Source organism: Grammomys surdaster, unplaced genomic scaffold (genome assembly GCF_004785775.1).
Source record: "Grammomys surdaster isolate TR1022 unplaced genomic scaffold, NIH_TR_1.0 350, whole genome shotgun sequence".
NCBI lineage: Eukaryota > Metazoa > Chordata > Mammalia > Rodentia > Muridae > Grammomys > Grammomys surdaster.
The window spans coordinates 464,253-477,177 of NW_021604769.1; the positions used below are offsets into that span (position 1 = coordinate 464,253).

General features: G+C 35.8%; 1 protein-coding gene and 1 non-coding gene across 2 annotated transcripts; one reads left to right on the forward strand and one right to left on the reverse strand.

The window, feature by feature from the left end:
- Positions 1 to 10,022: 10,022 nt before the first annotated feature.
- Positions 10,023 to 10,205, reverse strand: LOC114631096. The gene has a single exon (XR_003712901.1). It is a non-coding gene; the product is annotated as a U2 spliceosomal RNA (small nuclear RNA).
- A 1,447-nt stretch (positions 10,206 to 11,652) lies between these two features.
- Positions 11,653 to 12,585, forward strand: LOC114631048 (olfactory receptor 5M10-like). Its single transcript, XM_028779353.1, has one exon. The coding sequence runs from the start codon at positions 11,653 to 11,655 to the stop codon at positions 12,583 to 12,585; it is 933 nt and encodes a 310-aa protein (XP_028635186.1).
- Positions 12,586 to 12,925: the final 340 nt, after the last annotated feature.

Below are 12,925 nucleotides of genomic sequence, written 5' to 3' on the forward strand. Positions count from 1 at the left end.
TATGACGAACACTACAAAATCATTGCTTTGATGACTGATTTATCAGTGAAATGGCAAAAAGAAAAGAATCATTACTTAAAATATCTTCTGGCTTATTATAAATAAGGCTGGTATGAACATAGGGGAGCATATGTCCTTGTTAGAGCATAGCCAGAAGCTGGAAAGAACCCAGATGTCCTTCAACAGAGGAATGGATACAAAAAATGTGGTACATTTACACAGTGGAGTATTGCTCAGTTATTAAAAACAATGAATTTGAGAAAGTCTTAGGTAAATGAATGGAACTAGAAAATATCATGCTGAGTGAGGTAACCCAGTCACAAAAGAGCACACATGGTATTCACTCACTGATCATTGGATATTAGCCTAGAAGCTTGAAATACCCAAGATACAACTCACAGATCACATGAAGATCATGAAGAAGGAAGACTAAGTGTGGGTGCTTTGGTTCTTCTTAGAAGGAGTAACAATACTCAAGGGAGCAATGGAGACAAAGTGTGGGACAGCAGCTGAAGAAGTGGCCGTCTGGAGAACATTCCACCTGGGTATCCAGCCCATGTGTAGTCACCAAAGGTAAAAGCTGATGTGGATGTCAGGAAGTGCATGCTGACAGGAGCCTGATATACCCGTGTCCTTAGAGGTCTCCCAGAGTTTGATATACTCAGAAGTAGATACTCACAGCTAACTATAGGAGTAATATAGATGCCAACCTAAGCCAGGCATGGTTGCCCGGCCACTCTGTGCCCTAGATCTCTAGATGGGATAAATATTGTACCCCATCCAGCTGCTGGCACTGTTCATATCTTATAAAACTAAAAAGGGGGAACTGTGCCCTTCCCCCAGCCTTGAGTGGGCCTGAGAGATGAGACTTGTTTACCACAATAGACCAAACAATAGGACTTTGCCTCCCTTGACATTGCCTGCCTTGGCGCCTCCTTGGCTGTCTGTAGCCTAGTACACAAGCTGAGAAGAATAGACTGCCTGCTGAGCTTACCTTGACATCTCTGGCTCACAATTAAGTATGGATTCCTCTCACCTCCAGCAGGATGGTTTCCACCCCTAGCGGCTGAAGCAAGAAGGAACTCTGGGGGTGGGGGTGGGTTATCCCCTTTAAATTAGAAGCTGAACATTAAAGCATTGAGCCTGGATCAGAAACCTTTGCCTGGCTTCATTTCTTTCTGCCCTCCTGTCGCTTCTTCCATTCCCAGCCTTTCTTTCAGGTGAACCAGGTCAACTGTGGTCACTGGCCCACAACAACTAACCACTGAACTGATCAAGGGGTTCCCAATGGAGGAGTTAGAGTGAAAACTGTAGGAGCTGAAAGGGTTTGCAGCCCCATGAGGAGAGCAACAATACCAACCAACCAGAGCTCCCCAGGGTCTAAACCACCAGCTTGGGAGCACTAAGGGAGGGATCCATGGCTCCAGCTGTATATATAAGGGAGGGTGGCCCTGTCTGGCATAGGTGAAAGAGGAGATCCTTGGTCCCATAAAGGCTGGATGCTGTGTGTGGGGGAATTCGAAGGTGGGCAGGTGGGAGTGGGAGTGTAGATAGGGGCACATCCTCATAGAAGCAGGAGGAGGGGCTATAGGATAGGGGTTCCTGGGTGGGGGAGGGGATAAGATAAGGGGATAACATCTGAAATGTAAATAAAATATCCAATTAAAAAAAAGAAAAAATCTTTTAATTCTTATTTTGTATTACATTTTGACTTACACATTGTTAATGAATAATGAATGAGTCATTGAGTTTGTTCATGGCATAGAGAGTAATTTACTTGCACTAAGTCCCCCAATCATAAAATAGCACACTTATTTTCTGGTTCTCCCTGCGTTGTCCTCACTGTGGTACTTATTAAGTTCTCAACACATAAGAATGGTGGATGTGACATTGAGGATGTTGGTCTCATGAGGTAACACCATACATATACTGCTGTGAGTGAAAATTTAAAGATGGCTATGATGTCCATGATGGTTTTTGTTTTAAAGAAATAAGTAAGGTGCACTTTTCTGAGGTTTCAAGCTATCATTATAATTTTGTATATTATAAATAGAATTATTTGTCTGTTTCATATTAAAGTAAAAACTTGGTTATGGTAGATTATTTAAACTGTATTTTATTAATGTAAATATATACTCCTTTAAAAAACTAGGTGGTTAGGATGAATTGAAGAACTTTATGTGCTTTATGTTTAATACTATGAGTGAGGTAGATATTACCTATGAATAAATTCATGTTCATACTTTTGATAGAGTTTATAAGGCAACATTGAAATCTCCTGCTACATCAGTGTTCATTTTCATGAGTAGAATGTCTATATGTATATGAAAAATTCAACATATTAATAATTGTCATTTGATTTATATAAAATACATGTTAAATTTGGAATAACAAATTTAAAATCTTGAAAGTCCCAAGGAATCAAAATTAATGTATATTTTTTATTAAAAGATATATGTTTTGTTTCCTTTTACAATCATATAAGTCGTTTAACCACAATATCCATATACAAAGTATTCTATGATTCTGTCTCTTTGTATAAATCTTCTTTGTCATTTAGGCTACACTCTTGGATTCAGAATTTATGAATTAAATATTTTTGTATATTTAAAAAATATTTCCTTTTGTTTATTGTGTGCTTGCGTGAAGAGTGGGGAATTACATGTGTGCCATGGCTGGTAGGCAGAGGTCACAAGAGAGTTCATAAAAGTTGGCTATTTCCTTTCAACTTTTGGGTCCCCATTATTGGTTTCAGAAAATATTTTAACCCCTGAATATTCTTATTGTCTCTATAAAGAATGGTATTAATGCTTTTGATCATCACAGTTTGATATATACTATGTCTACCTACAAAATATATAGAAGGCTGTCAGTGCTGAGAAAGGTGTGGGCACATGGAATGGTCACTTTCTATCTCAAAGCAGACTTGCTATCTGTATTTACAGACTTTCTTAAAAGGTGGAAGAAATACTGTCTAAAATATCAGGATGATGTACCAAAATATATTATATTAATATTCAGTTGTATTATACAAACATTTACAAAGCTAATGTTTCAAGCATTTTGTAATTTTTGACTTAACTAAGTATAAGATAGTAGATGCCTATTTTATTAAAAAATAATTTATAAATTGAAATTGGTGATTAATACATGAAAATTATAGATAATAATATTATTGGAACAAAATTGCTACCAGTCACTTTTATATAAAGGAAAGTGATGAATTAGTATAGCGATGACTTCTCTGAAAATGACAACCTAAGCCAATCTCAGATAGAAAGCTATCATAATATCACTGTTTTCTCAAAGTTAGGGTCTGGATTTATCACACACACACACACACACACACACACACACAAATACATAGGTTATTGTAGTATATGGGGAATTATTTTGGGGTGACAGAGAAATAGTGAGGATGGGGAGTAGAGATCAGAGAAGCAAATAGGTGGTAAATATTAGGAAGAGTGATATACATGACTCAAATTTCACAATCAAATTTATTATTTTACATGTTAATTAAAAGTTAAGATAAAACAATTAATTTTCATGAAATGAAATTAGTAAAATCAACTGAATGATGGTTAAAATTATCTAAAGTATTGCTTTCTTTGATGGGTATTCCTTGATGGGGTTTTGAATTAAAGCTATTTACTTGGAAGGTTTCAAATAAAGTATAGTGAGAAAAGTATCTGAAATTAGAAATGCATGTATGATAAAACATAATCAGCTTCTATAGAAATAATCTGTTCTGCATATGCATAATTGTGAATTCCTTTTGTTGATGATGCAATATTATGAAAATATCTCTAAAAGAATGATACTTTTGCTGAGGCTCATCGTCAGAGCTGTTATCCTAGTATGTACTTGTCTGCCTTTAAGCAAATGACAAACAACAACAACAACAACAACAACAAAAACCCAACTTTACTTGCCTCAGCTTTCCCATGTAATTAATTTATACAACCAAAGCAAGTTCATAGCTGTAATATTAAATTTTATACACATCCATCGTGCCCCTGACCAAGAACAGTGCTGTGTATCATTTGTTGAAAGCAGTAAATATAGAGGTTGAGAGTAATCTTCTAAAATCTTGAATATTGGTTGAAATCAACAATTAGGGATACGGATTGATATTGATAAACAATGGTGTTTCCAGTTCTGTTTGTTGTCTGGGTCATTTGGAGCCAGTGACTTCATCCTTTGTAAAACTGCATTTAAAATTCTGTAAAGCATTCCATTCCTTCCCCATGTGATACTTTCTGTACTGTTCACTAAAAATAGAATGAAAATTTTTGTTAGAAATAGACACACAGAGACATACATGCACAGGGACAGATACACAAGTCAGCCTCTAGGCAGGACCGTATTCAGACTCATACTATAGATAGGAGAGAAGGCATAGAGATCATGAAGTTATAAACTCAAATTTGGACTCAGTCTTCATTAAATTCCATAATAATAACAAACGTTATTTTATAGTATATTAAAACTAATACAAAAAGCAAACAACTTTGATGAAACAAAATTAATAAAATAAATTCAAGATTTGAGACTGCTATCCTGCTGAGTACTCTTTAATAGAACAGCATAACCCACCTTATATGTCCTGGGTTTCCGATGCAATCATTTTACAACATCAGCTTCAATGCATTACTGGACATGTAGAGTTTATCGCTAATGTGTTTAATCTCACTCTTTCTGTCTCTCTCTCTTATGCTCTCTCTGTTTCTCTTTCTCTCTCTCTCTCTCTCTCTCTCTCTCTCTCTCTCTCTCTCTCTCTCATGTGTGTGTGTGTGTTTTAGTGTTTTAGAGGTAATTGGTGTCATCTTCCATAGGCCTCCATTCTATTAATAGAGACATTGTCTTTTGTTGACTTGCTTCCCAGTTTGGTTGCGTCTAGCTAGCACTTGTGCCCTATGAATCCTTGATGCTGTCTCTTTGGTCTTGGGCTGCCAAGACTGTCTGGTTATGTGTCACACAAGACCTGAATTCTGATCTTCATGCTTGCAAAAGCTTTATCCACGGAACCATCTCCTCAGTCCCATGAAACAGTTTCTATTCAGGAAATATGTTACATAACTACTTTACTCTGCTTATGAGAATAACCCACAGAATCAACATATTGATTACCTTGAAGGTAAAATGAAGTAATTAAAAAATTAACCATGTAAAAGGAATAGACTGAGTAAAAGTAAACACATGTCCTGCTTAGCAGGAAAATATACCATAAGGTGGTATGCTCTTATATTGAGAAGTAAGCTCCTCCCATCCAAATACTAACCAGTTCCAACCATGCTTAGCTTTCCAGATTAGAGGAGATTGAGCACATTCAGGGTGATATGGTGGGGAAAGGGGATAACATTTGAAAAGTAAATAAAAAAATATCCATTTTTTTTTAAAAGAAGTAAGCTCCTCAGAAATGAAATATGCCATGGTATCCCAGCAACTCTTCAATAGGCTTGGAGGAAACTAGACATATTTCTGACTTTTTACTTTATGCTATAAGAGTTTATGTTGTTCAAATCCGCTTCTAAAAGGAGAAGAACAGCTCCCTGACCCAAAATCTCACTTGCTTGCTATTTGATCTTGGACCTCCTTTTGTACAGAATTATGAGTGAATGAACTTTGTTATTTATAAAAGACCAAGTCTCAGGTATTTGGTTGTATAGCATGAATGAACTATGATTCCTACCATAAATATTCTATTAAAAAATCAGTTGAATTGTTACTAAGCCTTTCAGAGCCAAGAGGATGTATCTAACTACAGTAACATAGGTGTAACTACAGTGTTTAGGTAATAGGAAATATTATATATCAGTGAATTATGTAATTAAAATAATGTTAATATTAGTGTCTTCTGGAACATTTATAATAAATTGCTATATTTCCAATCTCCACAGTAATAGATATACTTAACTACAAACCCACAAAAGTAACACATTTACTCCTCAACGACATCTCTTCTCAAGTCATTTAAACCTAAAAAATTATTTGAATCAGTATATCTTCTTTGAAAAAATTTCTAAAATTATAATTTTATACATAATTATTTTATATTTTAACATGAATCCCAAATATAAATAAATCAAATAATAATCAGTTTTTGAAACAGATTTTTCATTATTTTTATTTTCTTATGTATTATATTTGGACCACAGTTTCCCTTCCTTCCTCTCCTCCAAATTCCTGTCTTCCCATCCACTTCTCTTCCATTGCCCTTCAGAAAAGGGCATGCCTCCCAGAAATGTCAACTAAACAATGACATATCAAATTGCAATAAGACTAGGTACCTCCCTTCATATTAAGACTAGACAAGGAAACCCACCAGGAAGACAAGAATCACAAAGGGAGGCAAACACATCAGAAACAGTTCCCACTCCTCTATTAGCAGTACTACAAAACACCAAACTGTATAACTATACAATATATTCAGAGGTCCCAGGTTAGACCCATGAAGAGTCCTTGATTGTCACTTCCATCTTAGTGAACCCCTATTAGTCTACAATGATTCTGTGTGTTTGCTTGTGGTGTCTTTGACCCCCCTGGCTCCTATAATCCTTCTTCACCTTTTCCCACAGGATACCCCAACCTTGGCCTAACATATGGCCGTGAGTCTCTGCATCCCTTTCCATCAGTTGCTTGATGGAGTCTTTTTTGATAGTAATGATGATAAACTCCTGTCTACAAGCAAGTATAACAGAATACCATTAGAGATTTCTTGTTCTCCAGGCGGTTAGGAATAGGCTCCTTCTCCTGGTAAGGGTCTCAAACTTGAGCAGCCATTGATTAGCAACTTCCAAAATTTCTGTTCCATCTTTAACTCAGCACATTACGCTGGCAGGACAATTGTATGTTGAAGGTTTTGAGATAGTGATACCTCCAGAAGTTCTTTTATTATGCAGAACTGTTTTAAGCTATCCTGAGTTTTTTGTTTCTCCATACGAAGTTGAGTATTGTTCTTTTTAAGGCCTGTAAAGAGTCGTTTTAGAATATTAATGGGGATTTCATTGAATATATAGATTGATTTTGGTAAAATGTCAGTTTTTACTATGTTAATCTTACTGAGCCATGAACATGGGAGATCTTTTCAGATGTCTTCTTCAATTTCTTTCTTTAAGGGCCTGAATTCCTTGTCATACAGTTCTTTCACTTGCTTGTTTAGTCACAATGTCTCAAATACCCTCCTATTAATGTAGAGGGTTTTATGTGTGATTTAAGTTTTAGATATATTTCTTTTACAAATGTGAGTGCCCTTGTAATTGAGGCACAAGTGTTAAAAATTGAAATATCTTTTGGTGAATTTTTTCTTTGATGAGTATTAATTTTGGTTGAAATTCTATTTTGTTAGATATTAGAATGGCTATACTAGCTTGCTTCCTAAGACATATATTTGGAAAATTTTTCTAAGCCTTACCTCTGAGGTAATGTTTATCTTTGATGTTGATATATATTTCTTCTGTGCAGCAGAAGGATGGATCGTTTTTGCATCCATTCTGTTAGCCTGTGTCTTTTTATTGGGGGATTGAGTCCATTGATATTGGAAGGTATCAATGGCCAATGACTGTTAATTCCTGTTATTTTGTTGGTAGTGGTATTGGCTGTAGTGTGTGTGTGTGTGTGTGTGTATGTGTATCTGTGCAATTTTCTTATTTTGGTTTTGTTGGTGTGAGACTATTGCCTTTGTTTTCATGAATGTAGTTAACCTTCTTGGGTAGTAGTTTTTCATTTTATACTTTCTTATATTTTTGGTTGTGAGCCTAGGCTTTAATGGCTGAGCCATCTCTCCAGCCCCTTTTAGTACTTTCTTTAGGGCTGCATTTGTAGGCAGATTTTTAGATTTAGTTTTATCATAGACTATCTTATTTTCCCTACCTATAGTGGTTAAAAATCTTCCTGGCTATAGTAGTCTGGCTAGAGATGTCTGTGGTTTCTTAGGGTCTGTAATATCTTTTTGGTCTTTCTGGCTTTTAGTGTCTCTGTTGAGAAGTCTGGTATAATTCTGATAGGTCTGCCTTTATATGTTATTTCGCCTTTTCCTTTGCAGCGTTCAATACTCTTGTTTTTCTGTACATTTAAATGTTTTAATTATCATGTGGTGAGGAGATTTACTTTTCTTGTCCTATCTATTTGCTGTTTGGTAAGTTATTTTTGTACTTTTATAGCCATCTCCTTCTTTAGATTAAAAAAATTTACTATTATTTTTTTGAAAATATTTTCTGGTCCTTTGAACTGGGAATCTTCTGCTATTTTTACTATTCTTAGGTTTGGCCTTTTCATAGTGTCCAAGATATCCTTAAGGTTTCATATCAGGAACTTTTTAGATTTAACATTTTCTTTGATATTTGCATCTATGTCTTCCATTGTATCTTCAACATCTGAGATTTTCTCTTCCATCTCTTATATTCTGTTTGTGATGCTTGGGTTGATGCTTTCTGTTTACTCATGCATACTTTATATTTCTAGAATTCTCTCAGTTTGTATTTTCGTTATTACTTTTATTTTTATTTTCAGGTCTTGAACAGTTTTGTTGCTTTCTTCAACTCTTGTTTGTCTTTCATGGGTTTCTTTTATAGTTTTATTAATTTTCTCCAATTGTTTGTTTGAGTCTTCCTGAATTTCCATAAGGGATCTATGTGTTTCCTCCTTAAGGACCTCAATCATCTTCATAAAATTGGATTTAAGGCATTTACTTATGTTTTTGTTGTGTTAGACTAGGAGGATAGCTGGGTTCTGGTGATGAAATTATGCCTTGGATGTTGTTTATTGCACCCTCATGCTGGCATATAGACATCTGGGTTGAGGTATTTAAAGGTCTGGCACCATATTCTGGGTTTGTCTTTTATGATTGGTATTATATTCGTGGGTTTCTGTTTCTTCTCTGGTCTTCTGATCTGTGTGGTCTGAACTACTGCCTGTAAATGTGGTCTCTCATAGAGCAGGGAGTCTCTGCCCCTGTTGGAGGCTGGGACACAGCAAGGAGGAAGGTGGCTCAAACTGATTTTGTGCAGATTTATTTTTGTTATTTTGTCATTTTTCTTTTCAAAAAGAAATAAATCTACATTGCAATATCAGGAAATTAAATTTTTTCTCTTAGTTTCTCACTGAATTACTCTGCTTGGCTTCAAACTAATTTTGGTAATATGTTCTAATCTTCTGGCTCCTTCTCATTTTTGGCTTTTACTGTCTTCACCTGTGTCTAACTCGCTTGTTCTCTCTCTGCAATCTGTCTCTGTAAAACTCTCCCAATAAAACTGCTTCCTTCTTTTTCCTTCCTCTCTCTACACTGCTCCCTTAGGTAGCATCCCTGTCTTCTCCCTTCTGATGAGTGTTGGGCAGAAGCTATTCTGTCAAATCTTTCTCTGATTCATCACTTTGTCTGCCATTCAATGACACATAACTTTCAAACATGGTTGCTTCATTATACAAACTAACTTTACCTTCATTGATTGGGATTAAAGGTATATATTAAGGGTATGTCTGTATTTCAGCCAGAGGGATTAAAGGTATGTGCTAAGGGTGAGCCACAACACAAATAGAAACAGGGTGGTTTTCTTTTTTCAGTAAATAACACAATCTGAGGTTCCCAGGGTGAACAAATATCTTGCAATACTTTCTTGAAACTATTAAGTTTCCTTTTCAATTATCAAACTGTAACTCATTCAGTTTGTGAATTATCATGTTTTTCAGATGCATCTATGTTTCTTAGTGTCTTGACAGCAATAACTCCACAGGTCCAATTAATTCCAGTGTAAAACCTGAAGCCCTGCTTTATAAAATGTCCCAGACCTGATCAGACTTTCACTTTAGCTTAATGGATTTGCACCATCTTCTCTCAATGTTTTTCTTCAAATCTCTCATACGACACAACCTCTTCCCCATGATCTTACTAAGTGTAGCTAAGAAGAAACAGAAGTTATATACATAGTATACTCAGTAAAAACAAACAAATTAGATCCTCATGTTATTTGTCTATAATATCAAAATTGCTGGCACAAAATTTACTTAATTTAGTCCCTTTTCAGAATTATTTCAGGCAGTAATGCAGTATCAGGTTGACATGTGGACTGGATGATGAAATCTCTCTTTTCATATAGTAATTCCCCAAATCCATGTAATATTTTTTTCCATATTGAGGAGGTAACAGGTATTAATCTGGCAAGAAGAGATAGTACACTTGATCCTATCCAAAAGGGTAAAATGATTCCTAATTACTTTTCTAACTATGCTGAGATTTTATGCACATGATGTCAAGCTTTGTAAATAGAAATTAGTTTGAGATTTCAGCCTCAAAGGAAAAATCATTTCCTCAAGCCCTCAAATTAAGGTTCTGCATTTGAGAATCACTGACTATTTTAATTGGATCTTTATAATTATTGTTGGAAACCCATGGGACTGTTTTGAATCAGTACATTATAAATACTTCCATTTTGTTTATGTAATATATGGTATATACATATCCACAGGTACTTATATTCTGTGCTTGGTAAGTAAAGATACACCTTGAATATTTGTAGCTTTATCACTGTAGAAAATATATTTCCTGAATTTTCCTTGACCATTCTGTTTGTATGTTGATATTTTCATGTCACTAAGGAATCCATGTCATACGCATGATCTTCAAATATATAGTTGGAAGACAAACATATTGTCTGAGTGAGCAATGTCTGAACACTAGGCTATGTAGTTTTACATATTCACTCCCACTCTGCACACAATGATAGGACATTGTTCAAATACGTACGCAGACTTTAGCTCATATTTCCATGATGGATTTAGTAACATAAAAATAAAAACCAAAAATCTATACTTATTCTAAGATAATTGTATTGTTTCCTCACTATATAAATTCTACCTTCATAAGAAGGGATTTTATAACATCTAAAAATGGCTCATTTCATTTGTATAATTTTTTTGTGATTAATATCTACAGCATAACATGTATTCTAGGAATGGGTAAAATTTGTTTACTGTTATAAGAACGTATAATGGGACAGAACAAGAAAATATTACTTGTGTGTATACATGAATGAATATGTGAATTGTCAATAAGACAGGTTAATATTTGAATCTGAAAGTTTGTTGCATATTAAAAGATAAATTTTATAAATTGAGTTCTCTTTATAATTCTAAAGCTAAATGAGACATCTATAGTTTGTAGGTGAAAATAAGTTAATATTTATTTTTATTTTGTATCTGAAAGAAGATAATATCACTGTGGAGGGAAATGGAAAACATACATTACTAGTGTTTATAATAGAAATAACCAGCTGGGTTTCTTACGTGCAGTTTTTGGATTTACTTCTTTTTTTCAGAAAGCTTAGAAATATAAAATTTAGGGACTTTCACAACAGAGGTTCATATAAAAATGTAAGTTGATACATATATGAAAGGAAGAATGTATGGAGGAAGTGAATCAATGTGTTCATGTGTGTGTATGAGTGTATACATAATGCATACAGAGAAAGTGAAAGAGAGATCAAACACAAGACATAAGTGGAAGAAATAACTCAGAAAAGGTGAGCTGCACACTGAGAAGAGTTACATTTCTATAGATGAACAGAAGGATGTGAAAAAGTGAGTGAAATTACGGACAGAGGAGAAGGTATTGCTCACATTTACTGCTATTTCCATCTTCCAGAGTGTAAGGAAATGACTTGCCTAAACAACACTGCAATGATGGACTTCATTCTTGTGGGACTCACAGACAGCCCAGTGCTGGGGAGGATCCTCTTTGTGGTGTTTCTGGTCATTTTTGTCATCACACTGGCAGGAAACTTGTTCATGATTGTGTTGATCAGGACCAATTCCCACCTGCAAACACCCATGTACTTCTTCCTTGGCCACCTCTCCTTTGTAGACATTTGCTACTCTTCCAATGTTACCCCAAACATGCTGCATGGTTTCATCACAGATCGGAAGACCATTTCCCATGCTGGATGCTTCACACAGTGTCTCCTCTTCATTGCTTTGGTGATCACTGAATTTTATATCCTTGCTTCAATGGCACTGGACCGCTATGTGGCCATTTGCAGCCCTCTGCATTACAGTACCAGGATGTCCAAGAACGTTTGTGTCTCTCTAGTCACTTTCCCATATGTGTTTGGCTTCCTAAATGGGCTGTCTCAGACTTTACTCACTTTCCACTTGTCTTTCTGTGGCTCCCATGAAATTAACCACTTTTACTGCGCAGATCCTCCTCTGATCATGCTGGCCTGCTCTGACACTCGTGTCAAAAAGATGGCGATGTTTGTTGTTGCTGGCTTCACTCTCTCAAGTTCCCTTGCTATTATTCTTCTATCTTACCTTTTCATTTTTGTAGCTATATTGAGGATACGTTCAGCTGAGGGAAGGCGAAAGGCCTTTTCTACGTGTGGTTCTCACCTGACAACAGTCACCATATTTTATGGAACTCTTTTCTGCATGTACTTAAGACCCCCATCAGAAAAGTCTGTGGAAGAGTCAAAAGTAATTGCAGTTTTTTACACTTTTTTGAGTCCAATGTTGAACCCCTTGATCTATAGCTTAAGGAACAAAGATGTCATCAATGCCATGAAACAGGTCATTAAAGGAAAACTCCTTTAATAAACATTAGTTTATACATGTGTTTAGATAAAATTACTCTGTGCTTCTTTTTTTCCCTGATTTTTTTATTGGATATTTTATTTACATTTCAGCTGTTATCCACTTTCCCTGTTTCCGCTCCACCTAGGAACCCCCATCCCATCCTCCCTCCTCCTGCTCCTATGAGGATGTGGCCGCACATACCTTCCTACTCCCACCTCCCAACCCATGAATTCTCCCACTCTGGGGCATCCAGCATTCACTGGACCAAGGACTTCCTTTCCCACCTATGCCTGACAATGCCATCCTCCCCTACATATACAGTTGGAGCCATGGGTCTCTGTCTATGTGCTCCCAGGCT

What these genes read in the sequence shown, in the direction of transcription:
- LOC114631048 (XM_028779353.1), top strand. Translation starts at nt 11,653, where the DNA reads ATGACTTGCCTAAACAACACTGCAATGATGGACTTCATTCTTGTGGGA.